Source organism: Triturus cristatus, chromosome 2_1 (genome assembly GCF_964204655.1).
Source record: "Triturus cristatus chromosome 2_1, aTriCri1.1, whole genome shotgun sequence".
Classification (NCBI taxonomy): domain Eukaryota; kingdom Metazoa; phylum Chordata; class Amphibia; order Caudata; family Salamandridae; genus Triturus; species Triturus cristatus.
The window spans coordinates 1,124,418,261-1,124,430,365 of record NC_140581.1 but is presented as its reverse complement, the minus strand read 5'-3'; the positions used below and the strand labels follow the sequence as shown (position 1 = coordinate 1,124,430,365).

General features: G+C 43.8%; 1 protein-coding gene across 4 annotated transcripts in view; it reads right to left on the bottom strand.

Moving 5' to 3' along the window:
* The window catches only part of KLHL8 (kelch like family member 8), a 306,138-nt gene that overhangs the window by 54,193 nt on the left and 239,840 nt on the right, over positions 1–12,105 (bottom strand). For all 4 annotated transcript variants that reach the window (XM_085636536.1, XM_085636539.1, XM_085636538.1 and 1 more), the window contains one exon: positions 4,889–5,032. In XM_085636536.1, coding sequence (XP_085492662.1) covers positions 4,889–5,032 — 144 coding nt within the window. The remainder of the gene's footprint in view (positions 1–4,888; positions 5,033–12,105) is intronic.

Below are 12,105 nucleotides of genomic sequence, written 5' to 3'. Positions count from 1 at the left end.
GCAGATTGCAAAGAACAGGCACTGCCCCTCAGACACTGCTTCCAAGGTGGGAGTTTTCACCTGGGGGAGGTTACACTTGTCCGCTGCGCCCTCGGGCCACAATCACAGAAGGGGGTGGGGGGGTTAGTGTGGCGCTCATCACTTCATCATTCTCACAAATACCTGTGCTTTGTGTCGAGCAGCAATGTGTTTGGTGCTCTATACCAGAGGCAGGGTTGCAGGAGGCCGATCCAAAAATGCTTGTTCGCACGATCTTGCAGCAACCTCATTCAGCGAGGTTGCTACAGTGCGCCAGCAGATCACCGTAGGTGTCAGGCTCCAGTGGTGCCCCAGAGCATTCCCGGGGGTAGTCACTGCCACTCAATGGATCACTAAATTGTGAGGTATCAGAAGGCAAATGTCACCCCCAGCCAGGGGGACATTCTCCCAGCAGCAGTCAGCGGAATGGAAGCGTGGCCCACCGCAGTTGACGAGGCCGCTATGGAGCAGTCAGGACCGCTGGTGACGGATCCCACCACTGTCCTTAATTATGTCCTCTACCACGAGACCTGCTGCAGTGTCGTGCCTCAATGTCCAGGCAGCCCAAGGACACCCTGAGCACCGCACTCGTGCTGGCAGCAGCTGGCAGCGATGGCACAGGCCCCCTCCCCCTGCTGATGTCAGGTTTGCAAGAGTCTCGGGCGGGTCCGCCCAATTGTGCGGCGATACTGTGAAGCAATGCGAAAGTTTGCAGCCAGGCACCCCACAGGCAGCAGGGCCCCAAGCCTGAGGAGTGGTGTATCACTATGACAGAATCCAGTCCCAGCCGTGCACCACACACCACTCACCACTCCGGCAGATGGTCCTGCCCCACTCGGGTGTCCACGTGGAGCGATAGAGTCACAGGCCCCACACCAGTGCCACCTCCATCCATTTCTTACGGGGGTCTAGGGAGTGTAGACAGTGAGTGTGTTCCCTAATGGCGCTTGCAGAATGCTGTGCGGACTGGGGGAGGCACGTCAGTGGGCGGATACCACTGGTTAAGCAAGATGTTGATCAGGCCCGGCACGGAGCTCAGTCAGCAAGCATCCGATGTGGCTGCCATCTTGGCCATGCCACCACATATTGACACCCTTGTGCCTTTACCTTGGCGTCGGAGTGGTGGTATGGGGTCCAGTCCAGTTTTGCTTTTTTTTGCTTGCATTTGGCCTTGGACTTACCAGAACACTTCAAGCTCCAAGTTAAACATTTGAGGTAACAGCCTGTGACCGAGAATTAGTCTGGGCATGTGACTGCTTGTGCTTGGCGACATACAGCTTTAGCTCCTGGTCTTGAATCACCATCAAGTTCATGAGGGTACACTTATCAGAAGACTTAGAGTCATGACCAGAGTAAAGACACACCTCATGTGGATCTGTGACCAACATCTGCCTTCTGTAGTCACAGCACAGTTTGAATTCTATGGGGAAATCATTCCCTAGCACACTGATAAAGTTTTTAAATCGTCAGAAGCAGTGCTTTAAATGGGCCGGTACTGTTCAGTACGCAGTACTATCACTTTTTTATTTTGAGAGAGAGTGTCCCCTCACTTCTCAGGAGAAATGCAATACCTTTAATTGGAGAGTACCTGCACTTCTCAGAAACCAGCAGGTACTCTGGTACAGAGTACCTGCACTTTTATTTTTCCATTTCAAGCACTGGTCAGAAGACCTGATAAATTCGGAAGTAGAACTCTGGATCCAAATTGGATGGCATAGAAAACAATGAAGCAACATCAGCATGTTGGGGTGGCACGTATAAGCAGCTCCACTCCATCACTGCAGGGGCTCCAATGCGGAGCCACACAGTGCCACCTAGTGGCGCCCAGAAGCACCAACACGAAAATCTCTGGATAGAGTCTAGCACCCAGGTAATAACCTAAGGTGAGGGATCTGCAGTTAGAAACATCCATCATAAGTCCTGAATATTGTACCTCTTGAAAACATCCTCAGACTATAGAGTCCTAAACTGGGTGAGCGGACCTCTGATCTCAACCAAGCAATGGTCATAGCACATGACGATATTGAAGCAACCAGTAAAGCCCCAGACATAACTTCGACAAAGTAAAACACAGTCTTCAAGGAAGAACAGAGCCATTCCTTACCCTCTAAACTCTACTAAAAGGATTTAAAAAGCGGTCTACCATTTCACACTTTGTGTTCACCATGCAATTAAGCCCATCATTTCAAAGAGATGGTCAAACAATATACAATCCGTAACCTATCAAAGGGTATCAAACATCCAACAGTTAAGGAAAATAGAGCCAGACGACAATGACTAAATATTGACACACAGCAACCTCTGAAAAAGTGTGATCCCGTAACAAAAATACTTAAAGAACAAATAGGGACAACAAGGACAAAAAGTGGAAGCTACTACAGTTACTCTGAAGTAATTTGGCAGCTATTGGTGGAATGATAGACCCTTTGTCTAACCAGTACAAAAAAAAAATCACCAATGTATGGCAGAATATGCAACAATGAAGACCTAATTCAGGCCCTTGTCAATAGGCCTGAGACTTTGAATATGCCTAACTAGGTCAGCAAATTGACAAAAGGAGCAGATGTGGAAGTTGCTAGAAACCTTACCTAGTAGGCACCTCAAACTGGGGTACAGAGCACTGAAAAAATGTACAGGGAGTGACTTAACTATCATTTCACAGAAGTTAGCACAGGGTCATGTAAAAGGAAGTGGTGAAATACCCAACCTTTTAATTAAGATGCTCCCACACAGGGCTGTGGAATGCGTTGATGAGTTATGTAAAGCATACATACAATTCCAGTTCTTCACCTTTTCCTGGAAAGGTGCAAAATCATGTTTTTCTGAAGTCTAAAAAAAATACAACTGCAAGAAACATCAAGCTGCCACCCCATAAGGCTCATCAAAGCTCCTAGAGAAAGATCGCTATTGCTGGTCTTGGGATATTGCACTAGGAGAAATCGTTTCAGGAGAAAGTTTTACCCAAAAAGAACAATCAAGCAATCAACAATTACAAACGGGTGGGAAAATGAGAGTTGGCTTTCATAGCAACAAAGAAACTGAAGTAAGTCGTTTTCCCAGACACGGTAAAAGCCATGAACTAAGTATTGCATATAGGTCTCCTGCAAAATATATCGGTCTCAAATTTCCAAACTACCTGATAATCAAGCTGTCAAACTACACCCTTCACAGGAATGGTAAACAAGCTGTACCAAGCCTGTAAGAGTGCCACAATGGCCAAACCTGGACTCTTTCTTTACTATCTCTTCATGAGTAAGAAATATCACTGGCCTCTGGAGGGTGACCTAACACAATGCCAACTATGTTGCAGTTCACTGGCAATTCCACATCGAAAACAGAAGAAGCCAGGAACGTTTAAACGTCTATTGACCGCTCCTCCATCTGACACAGTGACAGGACGCAAGATCACAGTAGTCCAACAGGAAACAAACAGCACCATCAGTCCCACTTCAATATGGGAGTAATAAAATGTGAAAACGGTGCCCTCTACCTGGATTAAACACTAGACTTTGAACTCAACTGGAGAAACCACACTGAGAAGAACCATCAGAAGGCACTTGATACACTAGCAGCATTCTAACCACTCCCCCACATTTTCTCCCAGAAGACAGCAACATAAATGTTGTGAAGACCAATGTCAGCGTGATGCTGGCAAAGTCTTCCTGAGTGTGAGGTTCTGCCAGGTATAGACCTAAAAATCTCGCCAAAAAGTGTAATGCCCCACGAACAGCAGATTTCCATTGACACGTAGGTATTGAGCCCATAGGCAAACGTCTGAAGCACAGTAGCACATTCAACAAGTAAGTGCATCAAAAGATAAAGCCACTGATCAGGAAACATGTTGACATTACAGCATGGCCACTTGACCGCCCTGATCTCTCTGAGTGATATGGGTAGACAGGTAACATGTGTCAACAGGCTCTCACCTTGGAGGGAGCTCTCACTAGGAGGGCCACTTGTTGAGGAATGCCAGGTAGCAGGGACAATAATGGCTTCAGCTCCAATTCAAATATAGAAGCCAAGCTCCTTCTGGGGAAATCTTTAACTATACACGAGATAAATCAGTCTACTTTACCTCCACGAGTGGGCACACCGAGTGCTCCTTGGATATGGATATGAGATGCAACCATCTTATTCCTCTTATAGTAAAATTTGTTTAACACCACTTAATAGTTTTTTCTTACTAGAACGAACATGCCCCTACACGAGGACGTAGAAATATAACACAGAGCGCATGCAGAATATGGTTCACTCCACTCGATACAAGTTCCACAGAGTTCGGAGCCTGACGAGTTGGACACATGTACTGTGGCGTTTCATGCATTATCCCAAAATGACCAATCAACGTACAGATCTCAGAGGCCCACCTGATTAACTAAAGCCACCACTGGTGCTATTTACAGCGAGAGCAAATATTGAAATAAACAAATGTCTGAAACCAAAGGTTTCAAAATAATTGCATTAGCATACATCAACAAAATGGTAACCCGTTAAGATGAAGCCTAACACTACTGTGGTCCTGACGGAAAATGTCACACCACTTATTCCCTGGTAGCATTAACTACCAATCAATTGTTAAATGCCCACCTCTAAATCTCAAGCAAATGCCTTATTAGAAATGAGTTTGGAGCTCATATGTGACATACTTAAATGTGTGCTTGTATACACCGAGATTGAACATCAACTCGACTAATTAAACTTGCTAAGCAGAAGGAGTCTGCCCTCTGGAGAGAGTGCAGATAATTTTACATTTAGCAAATTCCGCGCGCCGTGGCCTGCGGGCACCGCATTCATCGGTTAATAAAAGCCGCCCTCTGCGGGGACAAAAGCTGAATGAATACATTACAGGGCAAGGACGGCTGTCACTCACCTCCCACGGAGATGACGCCCACGTGCCGCCGCCTGCTGTTCATCTCGGGCCCGAAGAACCAGCTGTCCTTGATGATGGAATAGCACTCGATGCTTCGGAAGGGGTCGCCTGATCCGCCGCGGCCCCCCACACAAAAGAGCACCCCTGTATGCGGGCACAAGAGAGGACACATTAGCATCCAGGAGACGGCATAAGGGAAGAACGAACGTACGACAAATCATTAAAGTCCCCGCTTCCCCTCACCTCACAGTCACTCACGTGACCAAGTTTAAGATGGTTCGAAACACAAACCTCAACATGCAAAAAAATTCAATACAATCGAATTCTTAATTTAATTTCCATGGAAATCAATTCGGGGTTGCCATGGACAGCAGCCAACCCTAGCTTGAAAATTTGCACCCTTGGCAATGCCCTTGCTAACCCTAGTCTTAGGGGTCATGAAGGCAATCGATGGGAAATAAGGCAACAAGCATTGTCAAACCCAATAGGTCTAAAGTTGGCTGCACACTTTGGCTTTGTCAATGTTTGTGAATACTTTTTGTAAACTCGTACAAGGAGGCAGCGTTTTGTGTGTAAGTGCAGAAAGTCATCACTCAAAGTGACGAGAACAAATATGGGAATGGCAATTATACACACACACACACACATATATATATATATATATATATATATATACACACACATATATACAAACGTTTTATATTTATATATACAGACACACACACAAACATATACACACAGACACACACACATACATTAACTTCAATGCTAAAAAGGAGTAAACTTATACCTTTAATTTATAATTTACACGACAACTTCAAATAATTATAACTCCCACACCTCCATATACAATATATTCAACTTGATAGCCACAATACATTAACTATAACTCGACGCTCTCCCACGCACGCTGTTCTCACAGATGAGATTTGCGATATCATAAGTGTTGTTGTAAATGCTACAATTTTAGATGATACAACGGATATACGATGAAAGGGTATAACCAGTCCATGGACAAGGCACGAGTTCTAGTTATTAATATATTGCGGCTTTTGAGTTGAATATACTGTGTATGGAGATGTGCAAGTTATAATAATTTGAAGGTTTTGCCTAAATTATAAATTAAAGGTACAATTAGAATTTCTAAATTTTGTGTAGTTTATGTTTTGTTTGTATAGAAAGAATACATTTATACTAATTTAATGTTGGTGTTTACATTATAAATTTGAGATATAACTATAACTTTAGCATTTCCAATGTTTGAGTAGTTTAAGTTTGGTTTGCATAGAAAGAAAAAGTAAAGTTTTCCTAACTATAACAAAGGTTTAACGTGTTTTTTTTCAGTAAATAATTATTAATTAAACAAAAAAAAGTGTTTCAAATCGTAGAGTCCAGTGGCATCGAGTGGAGTGTCATTAAGTGGAGTGTCGTACAGTTGAGTGGAGTAAAGTGTCGTAGAGTGTTGTGAAAAGGAGTGGCATGGTGTAGCATACAGTAGACTAAACTGACATAATTGTAGTGGTGTGTTGAATAGTATAGTGGCATCATGTCTACTAGAGTAGACAGGCATAGCATAGAGTCTGGTAAACTGTTATAAATTGGAGTGGCGTCTTGTACAGAGCAGTGTCGTATAGTGTTGGAAAGTGTTGTAGAGCAGTGTAGTACAGTGGAGTGTAGAGGCATAGAGTGGAGTGCAGTGTAGTATAGTATAGAGGCACAGAGTGTAGTAGAGACTTGTAGAGTCGAGCTGCTAAGAGTGGAGGACAGTGTGGCTGAGTGGAGGTGAGTGGAGTGTGGTACAGTGCCACAGAATGGGCAGTACAATGGAGTAAAGTGGCTAAATGTGCAGTGGTGTGGTGTAGAGTAGGGTGTTGTAGAGTAGAGTGGCATGGAGTATAATGGACTGGCATTGTATACTGTGGAGCGGTGTATGGTACACTGGAGTGTACTGGCATGTTGTAGAGTGCCACCGAGTGGATTACAATTCTGTACAGTGGAGTGGCGTACAGCAGAGTGTGGTGCAGTATGGTAGAGTGGGGTGAGACTGTTGGAGAGTGGCATAGAGTAGTGTACAGTGGAGTGGCATACAGTGCTGTTGTGGAGTAGAGTACATTAGTGTCTCAGAGTAGAGTAGAGTAAAGTGGGGTGGAGTGGCACAGAGGAGTGGACTAGAGTGTAGTACAGTAGTATACAGTAAAGTAAAGTGCTGTAGACTGGCACTGACAGGAGTACATTGTTGTACAGTGGAATGCTATAGAGCAGAGTATAGTGTGATAGAGTGGCTGGCGTAGACTGTCGTGGAGTGGAGTTAAGTGTTGTTGGGCAGAGTGGAGTTGGGTAGGGTGGTATACACGGGAATAGCGTAGAGTGCAGTGACTTGGAGTGGCGTGGTGTGGCATAGTTGAAACAGACGTAGCGTGAAAGTGGGTGATCAAATGTAGATGTAATGTGGCAGAAATATAGATTATGAGGTGTAAATGGTCATTTTTGGTAGATGTAAATAGTGCAATCAGACAAAGTTCTAAGTGTTCAAATAGTTAGTTATATATTGTGACAAGGCAGAATTTGATTGGCTAATGTCTGTCTTTATAAAGCGTAAAAGGCAGCCATGTAGTTTTCAGCACTCATTCGTTCTAGGTTAGGGTTTTAGATAAAGGTAAATAGTAGATGTATTGTTATTCGCTACCTATTTTCACTTTATTAAAGTGGCAATAGAGAAATGCATTTATATTTTTGTATATATTTTTACACTAGTTTACACAGAATCACGCTTTTTATTAAAGGATTAAACATGAAAAAAATGGAATACCCTGTAGAGCACTATATTTGTTAAATATGGTTTAGTACAGAGTATTTTTAATTCTAACAATTTAAAAAAAAATATATATATTTTTTTAAGTACTGCGGTACTCTGTACATTAAAAAAATATATATATAGGAATTTATAAATATTCTCCCTACCTGCTACCACTTGAATAAAGTGAAAATAGGCATGGAAAAATATGAAACCTTATCCTTATATCTAAGCCTGTAACCAAGAACACAGCCAAAGTGTACTTAAAACAACAAGGCTGCCTTTACCTTTTGTAAAGGCAGTCGTTAGCCAATCAACTATTGCTTTGTCATCAATATGTACTGCGCTACTTTCGAGAAAAAATGCCAAGGTTCACGAAATTACAGCTGCCACAAATATTATCAAGTTAAAATGCCTTATAACTTAAAAAATACTAACCCTACTTACCTGTAGTACCCAAAAGGATAATCTGCACACCATAATCTATAATCCTGCCAAATTGCATGAAAATGTGTGTAGCCGTTTTTTTGATACGTTCAATACAAAACTCTATGGAAAATGCATTGGTGATCAAACTCGTTTTAGGACCCCCTTTTTAGGCCGCAGCCAAAGACATCTTTGGGACTTTCAGACAGTTGGCCTAGGAATGCTTTCTTCCCATTGCTCACCATTGGCTCTGTGGTTTGTAACTCACATTTCCTTGCTTTCCATTTGCCGGCTTGATTTGCTTTAGGCTATCCAGCATGAATTAGTCCCTCCTGTGGCCCAAGCCTTGTTTACTGTATTTTTCCACAAACTTGCTTTCTGTAAACAGGCCTTTAAATCTTGTACTTATCTTGTTACATTTTCTGTGCATTTACTGACAGAGGTCAAATGTCAGGCTCTCTCTTCCAGGGAGCTTGGTGTTTATTTTTCTTTCTCTGACTTCAAAGTGAGAGTATTTATGTAACAATCCTGCTGAATTCCCATGTAGGAGGAAAGGGTGCAGTATGTTTCTCTTTTGCGCACCAAAAAATACAAAAGATTTACGGTGCTAATGTTTGAGAATATTTCGGGATTAGTACTAATGAAGCACATTTTTTTGTAATTCTGTAGTGTGGTGGAAAGCAAATATTTGATGATCAAAACACATCAATACACTAGGTGATGAAATTTACACACATTATCGTTTGTGTGCAGTAAAATCGTATTTCGTTACAAAGGTAATGGTCATTTCGATTGAAAATATGTTGTCTGTAAAGGCAGTGAGCTACCACACCATGCATACTCCACACTACGCCATTCTACTCTATGCCCCGCTCCTCTACAGCATGCCACACCACTCTAAGACCCTCTGCAACACGCCACTTGACTCCACCCCAGGATACAACACTCCACACCACCTACTCCACTCCAATCTACCCCACTCCACTGTGCCCCATCCCAATCTGCCCCACTCTAACCCAATATGCCCCACTCCACTTAAATCTACCCCAATCCTCTCCACTACGATGCAATCTACCTCACACCACTTCAAACCACCCCACTTAAATCTACACCACTCTAACCCAGTCTACACCACTCTTCCTTACTCCAACCCAATACTCCCCACTCCAACCCAATCTACCCCACTCCAACCCAATCTACCAAACTCAATTTAACACAATAAATCCCACTGACTCAATCTACTCAATCCAACCCAACCTACTGCATTCCACTCAAATCTACCTCAATCTGCTCCAATCCACCCTATCTACCCCACTCAAATCTACCCCACTCCAATGCACCCTATCTATCCCACTGTACTCTACCACGCCACCCCAATCAATGTGACTCCACTCCAATCTAGCCAACCTCACTCCACCCCAATCCACCCACTCTAATCGACCCAAATTACCTCACTCTATTCCTATCAATTCTACTCTACCGACTCCACTTCACTCCATAATACCACATGCCACTCAAATCTGCCCCACTCCAATCCAATGTACCCTACTCCACTACACCCGTAACTATCCTACTCCAATCTACCTCACACTCGATCCAACTCCACTCCAATCTACCTCACACTCTACCGACTCCACTCCAATCTATCCCACTACACTCTAATCTACCTCCATCTAGGCCTCTCTAAACAACCCTAATCTTCTCCACTCCATTTCATTCTACCCAATCATAATCCACCCAATCCACCCCACCAACTCTAGCCGACTTCACTCCAGTCTACCCCACTACACTCTAATCTACCCCAATTCACCCCACTCCACCCCAAACAACCCCACTTAACTCCAATCTACCATAATATATCCCACTTCACTCTACCCTACTCCAATCTATCACGCTAATCCACCCAACTCCCCCACTCCAATTTACTCCACCCCACTCCACTCCAGTCTACCCCAATCTGTCCCACTCCACCCCAATCTACCTAATTCAACTCAAACTCAATCTAATCTACCCCACCCCACCCCACTCCATGCCATTTTTAGCAATGCTGAACAGCAGGCACACTGGTGTACAACATGGCTAAAACACATTACCAAATCCAATAGCTCTAGCATAGGTGAGACCTATAAGCTTTAGAAATGCTTGTTTTCTTTGCACCCTCTTTACCAATGACTGCAAAACTTTCCATCCTCTGTCAATGTAGAAAAAAATACAGGGTGAGAGGGAGATGGATATATATATATATATATATATATATATATATATATATTCAGCCAAAAAAAAGTTACATGGAGGTTATAGTTGGGCTCAGATTTTACACACACAAAACCTTCGAAATTCAACAGTTATAGTTACCAAAGCTAACTATAACGTACCCCCCCCCGCAATGGACTGCTTATGACCTCACATATTACATCACGCATCACGCATGACATGGTCAGTGACATCACTAATGACACCTCAACGGTCATCCCTGATGCCATCAAGTGATTTAAAGTATTTTGTAAATGTTTATGATTATTAAACATGTATACTAAGCTATTACACAAGTTAAATTAGTATGTTTTGTGTACCACTAATGACTGAAAATATTTCAAACATATATTATCGAGTGGCTGAGTGGGGGGGTGGGTGTGTGTGTGTCAGTGGCTGTATGGGTGAGCGTGTGGGTGGTTGAGTGGGTGTTTAAGTGGCTGTATGGATGACAGAGGCTGAGTGAGTCGTGTATGGGTGAGTGACGATGTGTAAGAGGGTGTATTGGAGAGGGAGTGTCTGTATGTGTGGCTGTGAGGGTGAGTGAGTGGACATGTGAGTGATTGTGTGGGTGTGTGAATGGGTTTGTAAGTGGGTGTGTGAATGGTTGTATGGTTGAGTGAGTGGATATGTGAGTGTCTGTATGGTTGAGTGAGTGATTGTGCAAGTGGCTGTAGGGATGATTGAGGGGGGTGTGAATAGCTCTATTGGTGCATGGATCCCTGTGTGTCTGTCTGGATGAGTGTGTGAGTGGTTGTGTGGGTCTTTGAATGGGCATGTGAGTGGTTGTGTGGGTGGACTATGAGTGGTTGTACGAGTGGCTCTGTGGCTGATATCATTGATGTCCTCAGTGAAGTCACTGACCATGTCATGAGTGATGTCATATGTGAGGTCATATGTGAAAAAAACACAAGGGCACCCAAAGGAAGTTGGACAGGGACCTTGGGAGGTTATATATTACAGGAAACAATGGTCCCTGAAAACAAAAGGAATAAGTGAAGCAATAAATATGGCCAAAATTGGTTCTATATTTCAGCCAGTGTCCAGCCGGACAGAGGCACCTTTAATAAGTTGAGATGATTAACAATGATAAAAAAAAATGTAAGTATGATCTCAGTGGGATACGACAGTACGGGTGCGGTCGGGCAAGATGGCGGAGTGAGGCTCTGAGCTGAACGGCTCGTCCGGAGGATTCTCCCCTCTCTCTACCCTCTCCAGCGAAAATGGCATAACGACGATATCAATAGTCGGCATCTCTTCGTGGCTTAACGAACCTTAAAGGCTTAAGGGATCGGATTATGAGACTATGAGACTCTTTGAAGAAAAGAATATAACTTGACTTGCAGCGAGATACACTAACGCAAGACACAGCACTGGTGGTTGAGGCGAAAAGAAGCCGGCGATAATTCCCGCTAATGCAAAACTCCCCGAGGGTTATTCGGCTCCTCCAACAAACCTTAAAAAAACTGTTAAAGCACCCGGGAGGCGATCAGCCAAGCAACTGCATTCGTACTGCTTCCATAACCATCTCTCTTACCTGGCAGCTGAGGATGTCCCCGAAGAGGAACTTACAGAGAGCAACGCGGCACAACAAACAGCCGACAAAACCCACGGCAGTAAATGCTCGAGCAAACGGAACGAGCGGAACATCAACAGCTGAGTTTTCTAACGGCTCAATCAGCACCGAGGAACTCGCGTCAAAGAGTAGCAGACGCCTCCCTATGGAGACAAGAAAGGCTGAAAC